General features: G+C 41.8%; 1 protein-coding gene across 2 annotated transcripts in view; it reads left to right on the top strand.

Moving 5' to 3' along the window:
- The window catches only part of ATP6V1H (ATPase H+ transporting V1 subunit H), a 198,033-nt gene that overhangs the window by 70,306 nt on the left and 110,969 nt on the right, over positions 1–16,758 (top strand). For both annotated transcript variants that reach the window (XM_073631599.1, XM_073631600.1), the window contains exons 8-9: positions 426–479; positions 6,145–6,242. In XM_073631599.1, coding sequence (XP_073487700.1) covers positions 426–479; positions 6,145–6,242 — 152 coding nt within the window. The remainder of the gene's footprint in view (positions 1–425; positions 480–6,144; positions 6,243–16,758) is intronic.

The raw sequence follows: 16,758 nt of genomic DNA, 5'->3' as shown, positions 1-16,758 counted from the left end.
CTAAATCTGTATCCAGGTCCTAGGTTCCCAGAGTCTGTGTGTTTTGGGGAGACATGGACCCGAATCCAAAGCAAAACCACTCCAAAAGTCCCCAAGGCACACATCTTCCAAAGAATAGAGCCCCCTCAAAAGCCAGGGCCCATAGTTAGTAAGCAGGAGGCTACCCTGCAGTTCCCTCCAAAAGCCCCTGTCCTGGTTGGGCCTGTCATAATAACTATACCATGTGTAAAGACCTAGGAACTCAGAATCCAGATATTTCAGGTTGTTATAGCCATAATGGTTAACTCTATAGCATCTCAGAACTGAAATATTAGTTTTGGTTGGTCTGACCCTCCTGAACAAATATAAGCAATGGCCGTGATAAAACGGCATTACAAAGAAGGACTACTATTATTTTTACATTTCTATTTTATTTTCTGCTTCAGAAATTACGAGGAAGTGGAACTGCTATGGAAACAGGAACTGTCTCTCCAAGCGATGTAAGTGTTCTGCAAAGGGAACAAAAAAACCTATGGTATGATAGTGAATCATAGGTGAGCACATCAATACTTGACATTGCATTGGACTTTCAGCATGCTACCTATGGCACAGATTAGTCTTATTTGTGGCCTTTTTTGGGACAATTTTATAAAATGCAATCTGTTGTATGTCTCATTTGTGATCCACCCACATTTCCTTGTTGCTCTCATTTCACATGTCTCTAGATAGACAAAGTCAGAACAAAGTCCTGAAGGAATGTTGATTAAGTATGGCCGTGTAAATGAAGATCACAAGCTCTTGATATAGCAAATGACAAATGTTACAAGGGTGATTGTGGAGGCGTTGGGAGCAAAAACAATTCTAAGCTAGCTAGGTCAAGATGCTGCAGATTAGTATAAAACTAGCGTTTAAAATAAAACATTTAATAGATTTCTGTTTGTAATATCATTTACATAGATCTTGCATAGATAGTTACATACCGTAGATCGTAGCTGCTGATGGTAGATTAGCCAGTGCTCCAGCAGTTACCAATTTGGCAGTCATAAACATATACAGTACATTTGATGACCTATGATTACTTATGGGTCTAATAACAGAAGTGTGTCTGGAGTATGCCCATAGTCCTGGAAGAAATAAATGTTGCACATTTGTGACAAAAGCCATCAGTCTTTCATCCAGAAGGCTTCATGCTAGGACTTGGACCCTGGTCAGAACCTCTCACAACAGTGATCAGTCTTTGGCTGAGTGTGCTGCATGTTCAGCCTGTTGCTAAAGTCCAAAACTGTACAGAAATGCTTTTGGAATAGCATCTCAAGACACATTAAAAAGTGATTGATTTTTTTACTGGAGAGGGGTTTAAAGCCTTCAGCTATTGGATTGACTGTCAGTTGAATCACTCCATTCTTCTTTCTTTTGCAAATCATGAAAAGGAGCAACAAAATGGTGTATACAGATTGTACATATAGCTAATTCCAGGCAGTTATAACATTTCTGCATTAAAAATAACTTTATGAAAGGCAACAGAAGTACGTGAATTTGACTTTGTACCCACCTCTTGCAGACCCTGTACTGCAGGATTCTGACTGGGAGAAGCAGTGTAAGGAGCTGAGTACATGTTTGGACAAGGAGAATGCTAAAAAGAGAAGACAGATGTGCTGCTTCTCCTTCCCTGTCCATTCACAGGCTGGGGGTGGGTTCATGATGGTCTGGGCTCAGAGGATGTAGGTAAAAAAATTAGGGACATCTCGAAATAGAAAAGAAGTTCTGTGGGGGACATCTCCAAATTAAAGGTGATTATTGCAACAATTGGTGCGTATTTTATTTTTCAATTGCCCATTTTTTTTTTCTAGAGTTTACCGCTTTAGGTTTGGGAACAAAATGACAGTCTTTTTAGGTTTGATTATGCTTGTACAGAATACTGCCATCTGCAGTTAAGTGACGTGTCACATATAGAAAATGTTTACACTCCAGTTATCTCAAGGGACATGCTTAAAAGTGATTGTAAAGTCTAGTTTGTTTTTTTGTTTTTTTAAAAATAACAAACCTATTATATTTACCTCCTCTGTGCAGTGGTTTTGCACAGAGCAGCCTGGATCATCCTCTTCTCGGGTCCCTCGTCCCTGCTCTTGGCCTTTCCCTTCTGTCGAGTGCACCCACAGCAAGCAGCTTGCTATAGGGGCACACAAGCCGAGTCGCAGCTCTGTGTGTCCATTCAGACACGGAGTGCTGACCCGGCCCCAGCCCAGCCCCCTCTCTCCTCTTATTGGCTAACTGACTTTGATTGACAGCCGCGGGAGTCAATGGCGCTGCTGCTGTCTCTCAGTCAATCAGGAGGAGAGTCCCGGATGGCTAAGACACTCATGGACATCCCTGGACAGAGATGGGGCTCAGGTAGGTATTAGGGGGTGCTGGGGTGGCTGCTACACACAGAGGGTTTTTTTTATTTTAATGCATAGACTGTGCATTAAGATAGAAAACCTTCTGCCTTTACAACTCCTTTAATAAGTTGAAGGAGATATTTGGGTGACATTGAAATTATATCAAATTCACACCTTCTTTTCTGATAATTTATAATCTGTTTTCCAAGTTACACAATGTTTCTAATTTAAACACGCCTGTCCCTAGCAAATAATTGCATTTTCTTAGAGTAAACGTTAAAATCTGCAGTGAATTTTCATTGTTCTTCAATATACTGATGTTCATCCAGGTTTTATTATAATTAATCTTTGAAAACTACATATTAATGGACATCTGTCATTGAAAAGGAAAGCCTTGAATTTGACCCTGCAATTTCTCCATATAATAGCACCAAGCTGGCACTCCTTAGTTTTAAAAGATAAGAGGTTTATCTATTTAACAGGCTCTTCTTCCTTTTCATGAAGCTTTTGTCTTGAAAGGTTGTAAAAGGCATGTGTTCCCTCTGCAGCTGGGGAAAGATGACCTTGTGTGCTTCTGCTAAGTGTTTCTTCGTAATGATACATACTTTAGGTTCATTTAAAAAAAAAAACACTGTGCTAAAGCATCACAAAAGGATTTTTTTTCCCTTATCTGAATTTCTTAGGTGGTAGTGAACATTCCATTCCTATTTAAGTAATCTGTGCCTGCTTTTAATTATATTTCTTTTCATTAATTACTTGAGATTGGCTGATTAAAGCATTCACTGGCAAGGTATTTTCTGTTGTGATTTGGATGTTCTTACCTCAACTCATTTACATTGTGTGTTTTAGTTTATTTTTTTATTTAGATTTACTTGTGAATTATTTTTATTTTTTTCTTCCTTAGCTTTGTGTATATCTTGCATAAAGACCTGAGCCATAATGTAAAATATAATTATAATATTGTACAAGTATAGTTCTGCGCTACTAATCCTCAGAGCAATATAATCAACAAATATTGTGTGTATTCCAAAATAAATGTGAATATATGTCTCCAAAGTTCATGCATAAAGTGATTGAAGAAAATCCAGCCGTATTCCACCCCAAGTGCAGATAAAGGTAAGTGAGGTAAGTGCTCTTCACCACCGGTATCACAAGCCGCTCACCTCATAGACGAGTAAAATCAGCAGTTGTCCCCTCTGGGGATAATCAAGACACCTGGTACACTCAGTACACAAAGATTTCCTTAGGCAGAAAGACTCCTTAATGGGTTCCAAAGACCCCGATCATCTTACTCATCAGGTATATATATGGAAGAAAAAGGCAACATATATTGCTCTCCATTTTGATAAAACAAATTTAATGGTAAAAAAGTAATGGATACCCTCACAAGGATAGCACAGTAAGCTTGTGCAAACTGCAAAGCCTTGAAATCACAAGATGGCCACGGTGTGACATCAGTCCGCAAGCTCCGCCCCCTACACGCGTGTTGTCAGGGTGTTGACTTCCTCCCTAATTAGTTTCATCAAACAGAGAGCACTATATGTTGCCTCTTTCTTGTGTGTATGTATGTGTGTATGTATATATATATATATATATATATATATATATATATATATATATATATATATATATATATATATATATATATATATATATATATATATATATATATATATATATATATATATAAATATAATCTGATGAGTAAGGTGATCGGGTCTTTGGAACCCATTAAGGAGTCTTTCTGTCTAAGGAGATCTTTGTGTCCTGAGTGTACCGGGTGTCTTCATTATCCCCAGAGGGGGCAGCTGTTGATTTTACTCATCTATGAGGTGAGTGGCTTGTAATACCGGTGGTGGAGAGCACTTACCTTTATCTGCACTTGGGATGGAATACAGCTGGATTTTCTTCAAGCAGTCGCTTTTTGCCAGAACTCTGGAGACATATATTCACAAATTTTTAAAATTTTTTTTGGATGATACACATTTATTTTGGAATATACACAATATTTGTTGATTATATTGCTCTGAGGATTAGTAGTGCAGCAGTGTATTTTGTATTATTGCTTTAGAGGTGAAAGTGGAATCTCTTAAAGTGATAGCAGCTTACTTATAATCACAAGTATAGGCCATAATGTACAGCTTTGTCTTCTGGTATAAGCTGAAAAATGTATGTTTTTTCTTTCTTTATATTTACACTATGGCTTTTATGGGTATACCAGTCCTGCATTTTGGAAGCCATGGCCCTTATCTTGCGGGGATAATAAATCACCCGTAAACACCTAAAATGTATAGATATGGAGGGGTAAATGGCACTGACAACATCTAAAATGTGTAAGTGACTACAATAATGTCAAAGCAAAATCCTCATGATTACTCATAAACATAAACCTCATATAAATAATAACATCTAATACAGAATAAGGTGCTAATCAAAAGTGCAATGGGCTAGTATGTGCAAAAAGTCCAAAATGCAAAAGTGACCATCAATTAATTCATAAGTAAAGCACATATATAAAGCGCTGGTGCAAAATAACAGTCCAAATGTTGGCAGCAAGAAATGACAAAATTAATAATAATGTTCTTAATGTTGTCATTTTCCGAAGTGACTTGTGCAGAAAATCAATCACCACTTATGTGCAGAAAAGTGAATTTTCACACGTGCTCCCCTCTCAGTTCCACATTCAACGGATAGCAGCACCCATGCAGGGGTAAATCGCATATAAGCAGATTGGCCTTTGGTGCTCAGTGGAATAGCCTCTTCCGCAGCGTGTTAAATCATAGGATGTGTCCACATGTGGATGGACGGGAAAGCTTGCTACTCGTAGCATAAATCCGATAAATTAGCTTTAATTTCATCAAACGATTTCTTTAAAAAATGCACTACACTAGTGCCAGGGACAATCGCCTTACATTCTAATTCCTTAAACATCTGTTGCAAGTTACTAAAATAACCCCCCCCAATTTAAATTTTAATCTGTGCTGTCTGATACATTTGTGGTTTTCCATTGCCATCAGACAACAGGTATTGTATATAAATGACTGATGTGCATGTCTCTACCAATAAATTGCTAACATGGATTTCTAAGAACTTTCTTTCCTCTTGCTCTCCCACTGATGTGTTCAGGAGCAAATAAATATTTGGTAATTCCAAGTGTGGAGGATCATGTGATTAATTCCATGTGACAGGGAGCGTACTCGGCCCTTAGTCCTGCAGTGACCAAAGAGGCTGGTGGGTGAAACCACAACGGACAGAGGGTGACGCATGCATCCAACATGTCCAGATGTATTTTGGATGTGAAAAGTCTGCTGGCAGCTTTGATTTTTGCAAGAGAGTTGAATGGGTGATGAATAATGTAACCACTCCACACTGTGGTTGTCAGTCGGAGAAACCAGTGAAAGCTGCGGGGGACCACAGCTTGACACACCTAGAAGTGTTGGTTTGCTTCAAACTTCGGGGATCATTTGTCAGGTTTGGAGCAGGATTGTTGGCAGCAGGAGAGGTAAGTTTTCTCTTTCCTCTAGGTATGTGTTTGCTTATAATTTTAAAAATCTGACAAATTGTCATCAATCAGCTGTTACCTTGTTCTGCCCTTTTTTATTCTTCTCTTCTTTTTTATTATTCTGCTTCTCCTATTAAAGAGGTTCTAAATAACTTCTTGTTTTGTGCTTTTCTAGTAAGTTTTTATTTCATAACTTACTACTAATATAATTGTTTCTACTTGTTGCAACCAAAATAAAATACTCTTATTTCCCACCACTAATTCCCAACATTCTTACAATTTCAGAGCTCACAGTATGTGCAGTGTGTCGCAGGATGCCTTCAACTGATGCTTAGGGTTAATGAGTACCGTTTTGCGTGGGTGGAAGCAGATGGTGTCAACTGGTAAGGCTCCTTATTGAGTGTAATGATAAATGCAAAGGAGCATCTTAAAGACAATTGCTGTCACCATGGATTTGACTACACCTTGCAAATAAGAGTAATATGATTATTGAAAGATAAGGCACTCGAAAGTGTACAGGAGACAACTATGTCTTATACAAAGGGTGAAAGTTCTAGAGAGTGGGTGTAATTCAGGCAAGGCTTTCTTAACGAATATTTAGAGCAGTGCAGATTAAATGAGAGTATATGTGTATATATATATATATATATATATATATATATATATATATATATATATATATATATATATATATGTATGTATGTATGTATGTATGTATGTATGTATGTGTGTGTGTGTGTGTGTGTATGTATATGTATATGTATATATATATATATATATATATATATATATATATATATATATATATATATATATATATATAATGTTCCACATTGTACAGCATTTCAATTGTTTGTAGGCTATTGCTATTACCTTGAATGATCTTTAAATTTGTAAACTTACTTTGTGAAGATCCCCACACTGTTAACCTTTTTGAATTCAATGACATGTATATGCATTCACTATGCCCTGTGAATAGACTATGTCGCAGGGGCGTACATACAAAGATCATGATTGCGAACCGGCCTATGCTCCAGGGGCCCTGTGCGCCCCACCTACACCTGGATGGGAGGGGTTGCGGTTGCATGTAGAGGAGGTGATCTCTCAATGCAACCACTGAATGCCCACACGTCCTCCTCTCCCTCCTGCAGACATTCACTGGCTGCAGGAAGGAAAGGGAAGGCATTGGTTGTTCTACATGCCACCTCCCTATCCTGCTGCCTCTGATTGGTAACGATCACTGACTTATTTTTTACTTTACCGTAATGACGGGACACAGAGCCATAGTATTAAATATATTGGTATATAGGCATGTTCAGGTGATGGACACTGGCACACCCAAGACCGGAAGTTCGCTTCCTATATAACCCCTCCTCCTACCAGGAGTACCTCAGTTTTTTCGCCAGTGTCTAAGGTGTTGGTCACGAGTGAAGATGTGCTCTGAAGAGCTCCGCTGGAGGGATCCTTACTGGATTTAAATAGCCTCCACAGACCGGATCCATCCAAAGTGCCACTAAGGTCAAGGTGGATGGTACCTGGGCATCGTATTAGAAGAACGAGGTTTTGCCTGTAACGCCTCTCTTTGGAGGGCTGGACCCCAGGACCCAGTGCTTTGGTCATGCTCACATTACCTAAAGTTTTTCCTGGCGGGGTGCTATACGGGTCCAAGGGAGTGGAACCACGATAAAAAGGGACCCGGTCCTTCCCTAGGTCCTCGGCAGCTGCCGCCGCCATTCTCTGTGAGGGAATCAGGAAGTGAAGCTTTGCAGCTTCACTTCCCGATTCCCTACTGCGCATGAGCGAGTCACGCTGCCCGTCTTAACTGGTCCCAGCTATCTCCAGGGACCCGTGTGTGTCCCAGCAGACAGCGCAGGGGGACAGGAAGAGGCATAAACTCCCGGGGAAGTCTATGCCGGAAGTGGGTGCAAATACCTGTCTTAGACAGGTATCTGCACCCCCCTCCCCCCTGAAAGGTGCCAAATGTGACACCGGAGGGGGGGAGGGTTCCGAAAAGCGGAGGTTCAATTTTTGTGTGAACCTCCACTTTAAACATAACCCGCCGTCAAGGGTGAAGGTTGGATCTGTCTGATAACAGCAGAATCCTGCGGCGGGGATAAGGTAAGTGAAGAAGCCTAGGAACTGTAAAAAGTCAACCTAGGATTTTCTTCTGTGAGTGGAATGTTGTAATGCCTAAAATCTCCACTAGAGGGTGTAAATGCATACCTTATTACGTTACTTCTCAGCTAACTCTGTGTCAGCAGCAGACAGTATGTTGGGTCTCAGCCATCAGGAGAAATTCAAGTGGGGAATCCTGGATTGCAGGGAAAGTTAGCAAGTGGGTAAACTTTACTGCAGCTTCTCCCCCCAGGAAAGGGAAGAAGGGGTAGGAGGCTACAACGGCTTGTATGTACTCCCCCCCTCCCCCCCCGGGGTGGTTGCGGCCGCTTTCCATGGGTTTTTTCCTCCTTAGTGTCCCCCTTCTGTGTCCTCCCCCCTCCCTCTCATGGAATCTGCTGCTAGGCAGATTCAAACAGCGCCGCATGCGCGAACTGGAAGAATTTTAAATGAATGGAGGGGCGTGTTAGAGGACTGAGGGGGAGTGGCCTAGCGCAGCGCCGTGTACGGGACGCGACATCCATGTGGATTACACGGCGCAGAGCTCAGAAATCAGACCTCTGTCAGTTTGCAGCTGAGAGCCGGCAGGCAAGGCACAGGAGCGGTGGGAGCATGTAAGGGGGATGATACAGGCATTCCCAAAGGGAACACATTTCACTCAGTATCAGGCTGAACTTTATTGGTGGCATTTTCATTTGCTAGACTATAGTTCAGCGAATAGTGCATTTATTTAGTACCTCTGCTTTTGTGCTTAGGACTATGCCTCCCAAAAAGACCGGTACAAACATCTTAAAGGTACCTAAAGCATGAACCCCAGGCACTGAGGATTCTAGTCATGCCTCCACATTGTCATCTTCTCCTGAAGTACCAGAAGTGGCTAGCCAGGTTGAGCCAGTGAGACCGGTGGGAGTTGCAGCTGCTGCTGGCATTTCAACCCCTGTTTATGTAACTGAAGATGCTCTTTTCTCCGCCCTGCTCGGGCTAGAGGAGAGACTAGTGGCTTTAATCGCATCCTCCATCCAAAGAGAGAGGAAGCGTGGTAGATTCCCCTCCCCCCACCTCAGACCCTTTATCAAGGGAACAGTGGGTGGAGCAGGAGTTACCCTCAGGGGAGCAGGAGGAAAGGTAATCCAATGACTCCTCTTCTGCGGAATCAACAGGGGAAGAACCCTTTTCAGCCTCGAAATCTCAAAAATTGCTGGTACAATCTCTTAGAGATGGTTCGTTCCACTTTCAAGCTGCCCCTGAGTCAGCCGAAAGTTCTGTTTCTCCTTTGGGTTCCTTAAAACCTCTGCAGATTTTGCATGCGTTTCCTGTCCATGCATTACTCGAACAGCTTTTTTATTCTGAATGGGATCACCCGGATAAGTATTTTCTCCCTCCTAAAAGGTTTTCAGTTCTTTATCCCATGGAGGAGAAATTCACCAAAAGATGGAATGTGCCAGCATTTGAAGCTGCTATAGCCAGTGTGAATAAAAGTCTAACTTGTCCAATAGACAATGCTCAAATGCTTAAGGATCCAACAGATAAGATTGGAATTCCTGCTGAAATCCTCTTTTTCTTTGGCAGGTGCAGTTACTCAGCCTGCAGTCGCTGCAATAGGCATCTGTCAATCCCTGAAGGACCACTTTAACCTCTTCCCGCCGAGCGTACGCAGATGTGCGTACTCGGCTTTCCGGGGTTATACCGGGATGATGCCCGCAGCTGCAGGCATCATCCCAGTACCGTTGTTTAGAGCCGGCGATCGGCTATCCAGATATAACAACCAATGCGGCTAAAAGCCGCTCGGCTGTTATACCGGAGCAGCGGGAGGGGACGTCCCCCTCTCCCGCCACTCTTACCGGGCCTCCCGTGCCATCGGGAGGCCTGGTGACCAATCCGGTGCCTCCGGCGGTTGGGGGCGGGCTGGAACAAAGCTGTGGTCGGCTTCGTTCCAGCCTTCTCATTGTAAACGCGGAAGCGTCGTCATGAGGTCACTTCCAGTTTACTCGGCTGCCAATGGCGCCGGTTTTAAAAAGATACACAGTGTTCAGAATCGCCGAATCGGCTATCTGAATACTGTGAAGTGCAAAGGAGGGATCGGGGGTCTTTTAGACCCCCGATCCCTCCATAAAGAGTACCTGTCATCACCTATTACTGTCACAAGGGATGTTTACATTCCTTGTGACTGCAATAAAAGTGATCAAAATTTTTTTTTTTAAAACACATTTTATAAAAATTAAAATAAATAAGAAAAAATAAAATCTTTTTTAAATCGTCCCCGTCCCCGCCAGCTCACGCAGCAAAGAAAACGCATACGGAAGTCGCGCCCGCATATGTAAACGGTGTTCAAATCACATATGTGAGGTATTGCCGCGATCGTCAGAGTGAGAGCAATAATTCTAGCACTAGACCTCCTCTGTAACTCTAACCTGGTAACCGTAAAAAAAATTTAAAGCGTCACCTATGGAAATTCTTCCACGAGTGCGTGCAATTATAAAGCGTGACATGTTTGGTATCTGTTTACTCGGTGTAACATCATCTTTCACATTATACAAAAAAAATTGGGGTAACTTTACTGTTTGGATTTTTTTAAATTCATGAAATTGTCCCTTTTCCCAAAAATTTGCATTTAAAACACTGCTGCACAAATACCACGTGATATAAAATATTGCAACAATCGCCATTTTATTCTCTAGATTCTCTGCTAAAAAAATATATATAATGTTTGGGGGTTCTAAGTAATTTTCTAGCAAAAAATACGGATTTTAACTTGTAAACACCAAATTTCAAAAATAGGCTTAGTCATGAAAAGGTTAAACAGGCCCTTAAGGAGGTTCCTGTATAACAGGCCCGGGACTTGGCCGAACTGCCAAGAGCATTATGTTTTGCCATTGATACCATCAAGGATTCTATCCACCAGGCATCTCGCTTTGCGTTTGTGCTGGTGCACATGCAAAGGATCCTTTGGTTAAAAAATTGGTCAGCTGAAGCACCGTGTAAAAGGCTCCTGACTGGTTTTCCTTTTCATGGGGATCAGCTAATTGGGGATGATTTGGACAAATACATCCAAAAGATTTCAAGTGGGAAAAGTACTCTTTTGCCAGTCAAAAGAAGGCGTAAACGCCCTTCACTTAAGCGCGCTCTTTCTCCAGCGTCAGGGGCATCTGCCTCTAGGCAGTTGCGACAGCCTCCACCGTCAAAGTCTAGAGGAAAACCTCAGGGTCAGGCCCAGGCGCAAAAGAAGTCCTGAGGGCGGAAACCTGCAAAACAGAATTCTAAAGCCTCGTTATGAAGGGGTGCCCCCGCTCGCTGGGGTGGGGGGAAGTTTTCTGCAGTTCTCAGAATTCTGGCAGGAGGAAATTCGGGACAGATGGGTCATCTCCACAATAACTCTAGGGTACATACTGGAATTTCGGGAGCTTCCACCGCCTCGTTTTCTGAGGTCAAACATTCTCAAAGATCCAGGGAAAAGGCAATCTCTGTTTCGGACATTAGACCAATTACTGGCTCAGGGGATGATCATCCAAATCCCCACAGAAGAGCAAAGTTTGGGGTTCTATTCAAACCTCTTTACGGTACCAAAACCGAATGGAGATGTAAGAACTCTTCTAGATCTGAAGAATCTAATTCAGTTCCTGAAGGTGTGCTCTTTTCGCATGGAGTTGATCAGGTCTGTGGTTTCTATCCGACATCGACATCAGGGATGCATATCTGCATGTTCCTATATTTCCCGCTCACCAAAGGTTTCTGCGGTTCGAGGTAGAACCGCATCTTTTTCAGTTTGTATTATAAAACAGTGAAGGGGCGCGTCAATAGTGCAATAACAATTAAATAATATATTATACAGTGCTGAATAAATCAATATAGGATGGATAAAAGTGCAAAAGTTCATATTTTATCCCACATTGCTATAAAAACAGTGAATCTTCTTAAAGGTGCTCCAATCGCCATATAGTAATAAAGTGCAAATGCTACAAATGGAAGTGCTTCACCTGAAGTGATAAGTCAAAGCACTCACCAGATAATATCAGCCACAGAGTGACCCCCAGGCACGTAAAGGACCAAATAGAATTTCTCATCAGGAGTTTTTCTTTATGGATGTTGCAGCATATGAAATGCTGTGCATGGGCACCCAAATCGCAAGCCAACAGCAATGATTAGGTATAGACTCCTTATACCAATTGCCCCGCATTTTTTTTTTTTTGGAAAATTATAGGAGACCTGGGTCTTTTCTACATTAAACTCCATCACACCAGGATGTATACTAAAGTATGTGTCGAGCTGAAATTTGGAGTCAGTTGTCAATCAGGCAGCTGTGTGAATCCTGAAAATATTGTCAGAATTTTTATAAACTTGGTTTGGTTTTAATCCACCAGTTGATGGGGGGCAATAGCATAGTCAGCTGAGTCTGGGTCACAGGATGACATTAATGTATGTACTCTCACAGAGAAGTATGGCCAAAACAAATTTGGTCATACTTATCTCTTAAAAAAAAAAAAAAAAATCCTAAAGGACAGGAGTAGATGGGAAATATTTCAGTGGGTACACTAGTTCTTGTGACAACTGTCAGAGAACTTTTTTTTTTTCTCTTTACTTCGGAGAAATTACCTCTTGATGCTGTGGCTGTGGGACAGGAAGTGAGAAGCAATCGCCCCGATGAGACGGGTGGCAAAAGAAAAAACTTAAAAGGGGGGCAAACCTGCCAGACCAGGCTACTTAATAACTAAAGGATAGGTTAGGTTTGAACAGGACAATGTGCTGCTATATGCTGTATTGTCTGATGGTTTAATTGCAACCAGCCTGATTTTGCCCATTTTGAGCTCTAATAATAATAGACTGCTGGTTTGTGCACTTTGCATATAGTGTTTACTTGAACTGTTAAAGCCATGATTTTTAATAATGATTTAGTACTTTTGTGTGATTTTGTGTCACTTCACTAGACGCACTCTGATCCTGGCAGGCAAACCACTTGCTGACTGCAATGCGTATATATACGTTGCGGATGCAAGTGGTTTACTGGGATTATTGCAGAGGATATCACTCGTGCCACCTGTATTTTTTTTTCAGCAGGCGGCTGTCTTTCTCTTTGGTGGCTGGAACGCTTTCAGAAGTGGCGGGAGGGGCTGCCGGTGTTTCTCGGGCTTCCTGTATCTGCCGGCTCGCCCGAGAAACGATTTGATGGTGTCGCCCGCTGGTCACACAGGCGATCAAAGAGATCCGCTTTGTTCGCCTTTATGGCCTTGGAGGACCAGAGCGACCGGTATTGGGTGGAAGTAAACAAGTTTTTTTTTTTTTTTTTTTTTTTTTAAAGCAAAAGATCCACTTTTTTTTTATCTGTTGCTTTTAAAGGTAAAGAGGAGATTGGGGGTCTTTTTGACCCCAGATCTCTTAATAAAGAGGACCTGTCATCCGCATTCCTATTACAAGGGATGTTTACATTCCTTGTAATAGGAATAAAAGTGATAAAAAATTTTTAAAGGTACTGTGTAAAATTAAATAAGAAAAAAAAAAAATTTAAATCCCTCCTTGCATGTAAGTCATGCATGCATCTGTAAACTGTGTTCGCACCACACATGTGAGGTAACGCTGTGAATGTTAGAGTGTGCGCTATGGTTCTAGCTGGACCTTCTCTGTAACTCTAAACAGGTTACCTGTAAAGGCGTTTAAAATATTGCATATGGAGATTTTTAAGTACCGTATATACTCGAGTATAGGTCATTCTGAATATAAGCCGAGGCCCCTAATTTACCATAAAAAACTGGGAAAACTTATTGACCCGAGTATAAGCCGAGGGTGAGAAATGCAGCAGCTACTGTAAGTGGAAAAGAGGGTCAACAATGCCCATCTGCAGCTGCATGCCTCCCTGTGTCCTGTGCATGTGTCCCTGTGTCCTGTGCATGTGTCCCTGTGTCCTGTGCAACCTACCTGTGTCCTGTGTATACCTCTGTGTGGCGATCTGCATCCACCGATCAGCGTGTGATAATACCATTCGGCGGCCATTCCACTGTTCAAAAGCCGCGCCTCCTCCTCGTCTGTGATAGGCAGAACACTCCATTTCCCAGCAGTCAGCCTATCACGGACATTCTCTCATCCTCATATATATATAGTTACATAGTAGGTGAGGTTGAAAAAAGACACAAGTCCATCAAGTCCAACCTATGTGTGTGATTATGTGTCAGTATTACATTACATATCCCTGTATATTGCGGTCATTCAGGTGATTATCTAATAGTTTCTTGAAGCTATCAATGCTCCCCGCTGAGACCACCGCCTGTGGAAGGGAATTCCACATCCTTGCCGCTCTTACAGTAAAGAACCCTCTACGTAGTTTAAGGTTAAACCTCTTTTCTTCTAATTGTAATGAGTGGCCACAAGTCTTATTAAACTCTCTTCTGCGAAAAAGTTTTATCCCTATTGTGGGGTCACCAGTACAGTATTTGTAAATTGAAATCATATCCCCTCTCAAGCGTCTCTTCTCCAGAGAGAATAAGTTCAGTGCTCGCAACCTTTCCTCATAACTAAGATCCTCCAGACCCTTTATTAGCTTTGTTGCCCTTCTTTGTACTCGCTCCATTTCCAGTACGTCCCTCCTGAGGACTGGTGCCCAGAACTGGACAGCATACTCCAGGTGCGGGCGGACCAGAGTCTTGTAGAGCGGGAGAATTATCGTTTTATCTCTGCAGTTGATCCCCCTTTTAATGCATGCCAATATTCTGTTTGCTTTATTAGCAGCAGCTTGGCATTGCATGCCATTGCTGAGCCTATCATCCACTAGGACCCCCAGGTCCTTTTCCATCCTAGATTCCCCCAGAGGTTCTCCCCCCAGTGTATAGATTGCATTCATATTTTTGCCACCCAAATGCATTATTTTACATTTTTCTACATTGAACCTCATTTGCCATGTAGTCGCCCACCCCATTAATTTGTTCAGGTCTTTTTGCAAGATTTCCACATCCTGCGGAGAAGTTATTGCCCTGCTTAGCTTAGTATCGTCTGCAAATACAGAGATTGAACTGTTTATCCCATCCTCCAGGTCGTTTATGAACAAATTAAATAGGATTGGTCCCAGCACAGAACCCTGGGGAACCCCACTACCCACCCCTGACCATTCTGAGTACTCCCCATTTATCCCCACCCTCTGAACACGCCCTTGTAGCCAGTTTTCAATCCACGTACTCACCCTATGGTCCATGCCAACGCACCTTATTTTGTACAGTAAACGTTTATGGGGAACTGTGTCAAATGCTTTTGCAAAATCCAGATACACCACGTCTACGGGCCTTCCTTTATCTAGATGGCAACTCACCTCCTCATAGAAGGTTAATAGATTGGTTTGGCAAGAACGATTCTTCATGAATCCATGCTGATTACTGCTAATGATATCATTCTTATTACTAAAATCTTGTATATAGTCCCTTATCATCCCCTCCAAGAGTTTACATACTATTGATGTTAGGCTAACTGGTCTGTAATTCCCAGGGGATGTTTTTTGGGCCCTTTTTAAATATTGGTGCTACATTGGCTTTTCTCCAATCAGCTGGTACCATTCCAGTCAATAGACTGTCTGTAAAAATTAGGAACAACGGTCTGGCAATCACCTGACTGAGTTCCCTATGTACCCTCGGATGCAAGCCATCTGGTCCCGGTGATTTATTAATGTTAAGTTTCTCAAGTCTAATTTTAATTCCGTCCTCTATTAACCATGTAGGTGCTTCCTGTGTTGTGTCATGAGGATAAACACTGCAGTTTTGGTTACTGAAGCCCCCCGATTCACTCGTGAAGACTGAGGAGAAGAATAAATTCAATACCTTTGCCATCTCCCCATCCTTTGTAACCAGATGTCCTTCCTCATTCTTTATGGGGCCAATATGGTCTGTCCTCCCTTTTTTACTGTTTACATACTTAAAGAATTTCTTGGGATTTTTTTTGCTCTCCTCCGCTATGTGTCTTTCATGTTCTATCTTAGCCAACCTAATTGCACCCTTACATTTCTTATTGCATTCTTTATAAATTCTGAATGCTGTGGATGATCCCTCAACCTTGTATTTTTTGAAGGCCTTCTCCTTTGCTTTTATATGCATTTTTACATTGGAGTTAAGCCATCCAGGATGTTTGTTCGCTCTTTTAAATTTATTACCCAATGGGATACATTGGCTAATGCCCTTATTTAATATGCTCTTAAAGCAAACCCATGTCTCCTCCGTATTCTTTGTTCCTAATATTTTATCCCAATTTATGCCTTTTAGCAAGGTTTGTAGTTTAGGGAAGTTGGCTCTTTTGAAATTCATACCACGGACGAGGATGAGAGAATGTCCGTGATAGGCTTACACTGACTGCTGGGAAATGGAGTGTTCTGCCTATCACAGACGAGGAGGAGGCGCGGCTTTTGAACAGTGGAATGGCCGCCGAATGGTATTATCACACGCTGGCCGCCGTCTGTCTGCATAACAGGCTGATCATGTAGGCAGATGACGGTGACTCGAGTATAAGTTGGGGGTGGCACTTTCAGCCTAAAAAAAAGGGCTGAAAATCTCGACTTATATTCGAGTATATACGGTACTGTAGTTTGTCGACATTCCACAATTGTGCGCGATTTTAAAGCATGACATATTGGGTATCTATTTACTCGGCGTAACATCATTTTTCATATTATAGAAAAATGGGGTATAATGTTGTGTTTTTTTTTGTTTTTTTTATTTTTTTTAATTTTTTTATTCATTAAAATGTATTTTTTCCCAAAAAATTGTGTTTGAAAAACTGCTGCGCAAATACTGTGTGACATAAAGAATTGCAACAATCGCC

The sequence above is a fragment of the Aquarana catesbeiana genome, linkage group LG05 (assembly GCF_042186555.1).
Source record: "Aquarana catesbeiana isolate 2022-GZ linkage group LG05, ASM4218655v1, whole genome shotgun sequence".
Classification (NCBI taxonomy): Eukaryota; Metazoa; Chordata; class Amphibia; order Anura; family Ranidae; genus Aquarana; species Aquarana catesbeiana.
Note: the sequence above shows the minus strand (reverse complement) of the source record. Positions and strands in the feature narration are given on the sequence as shown.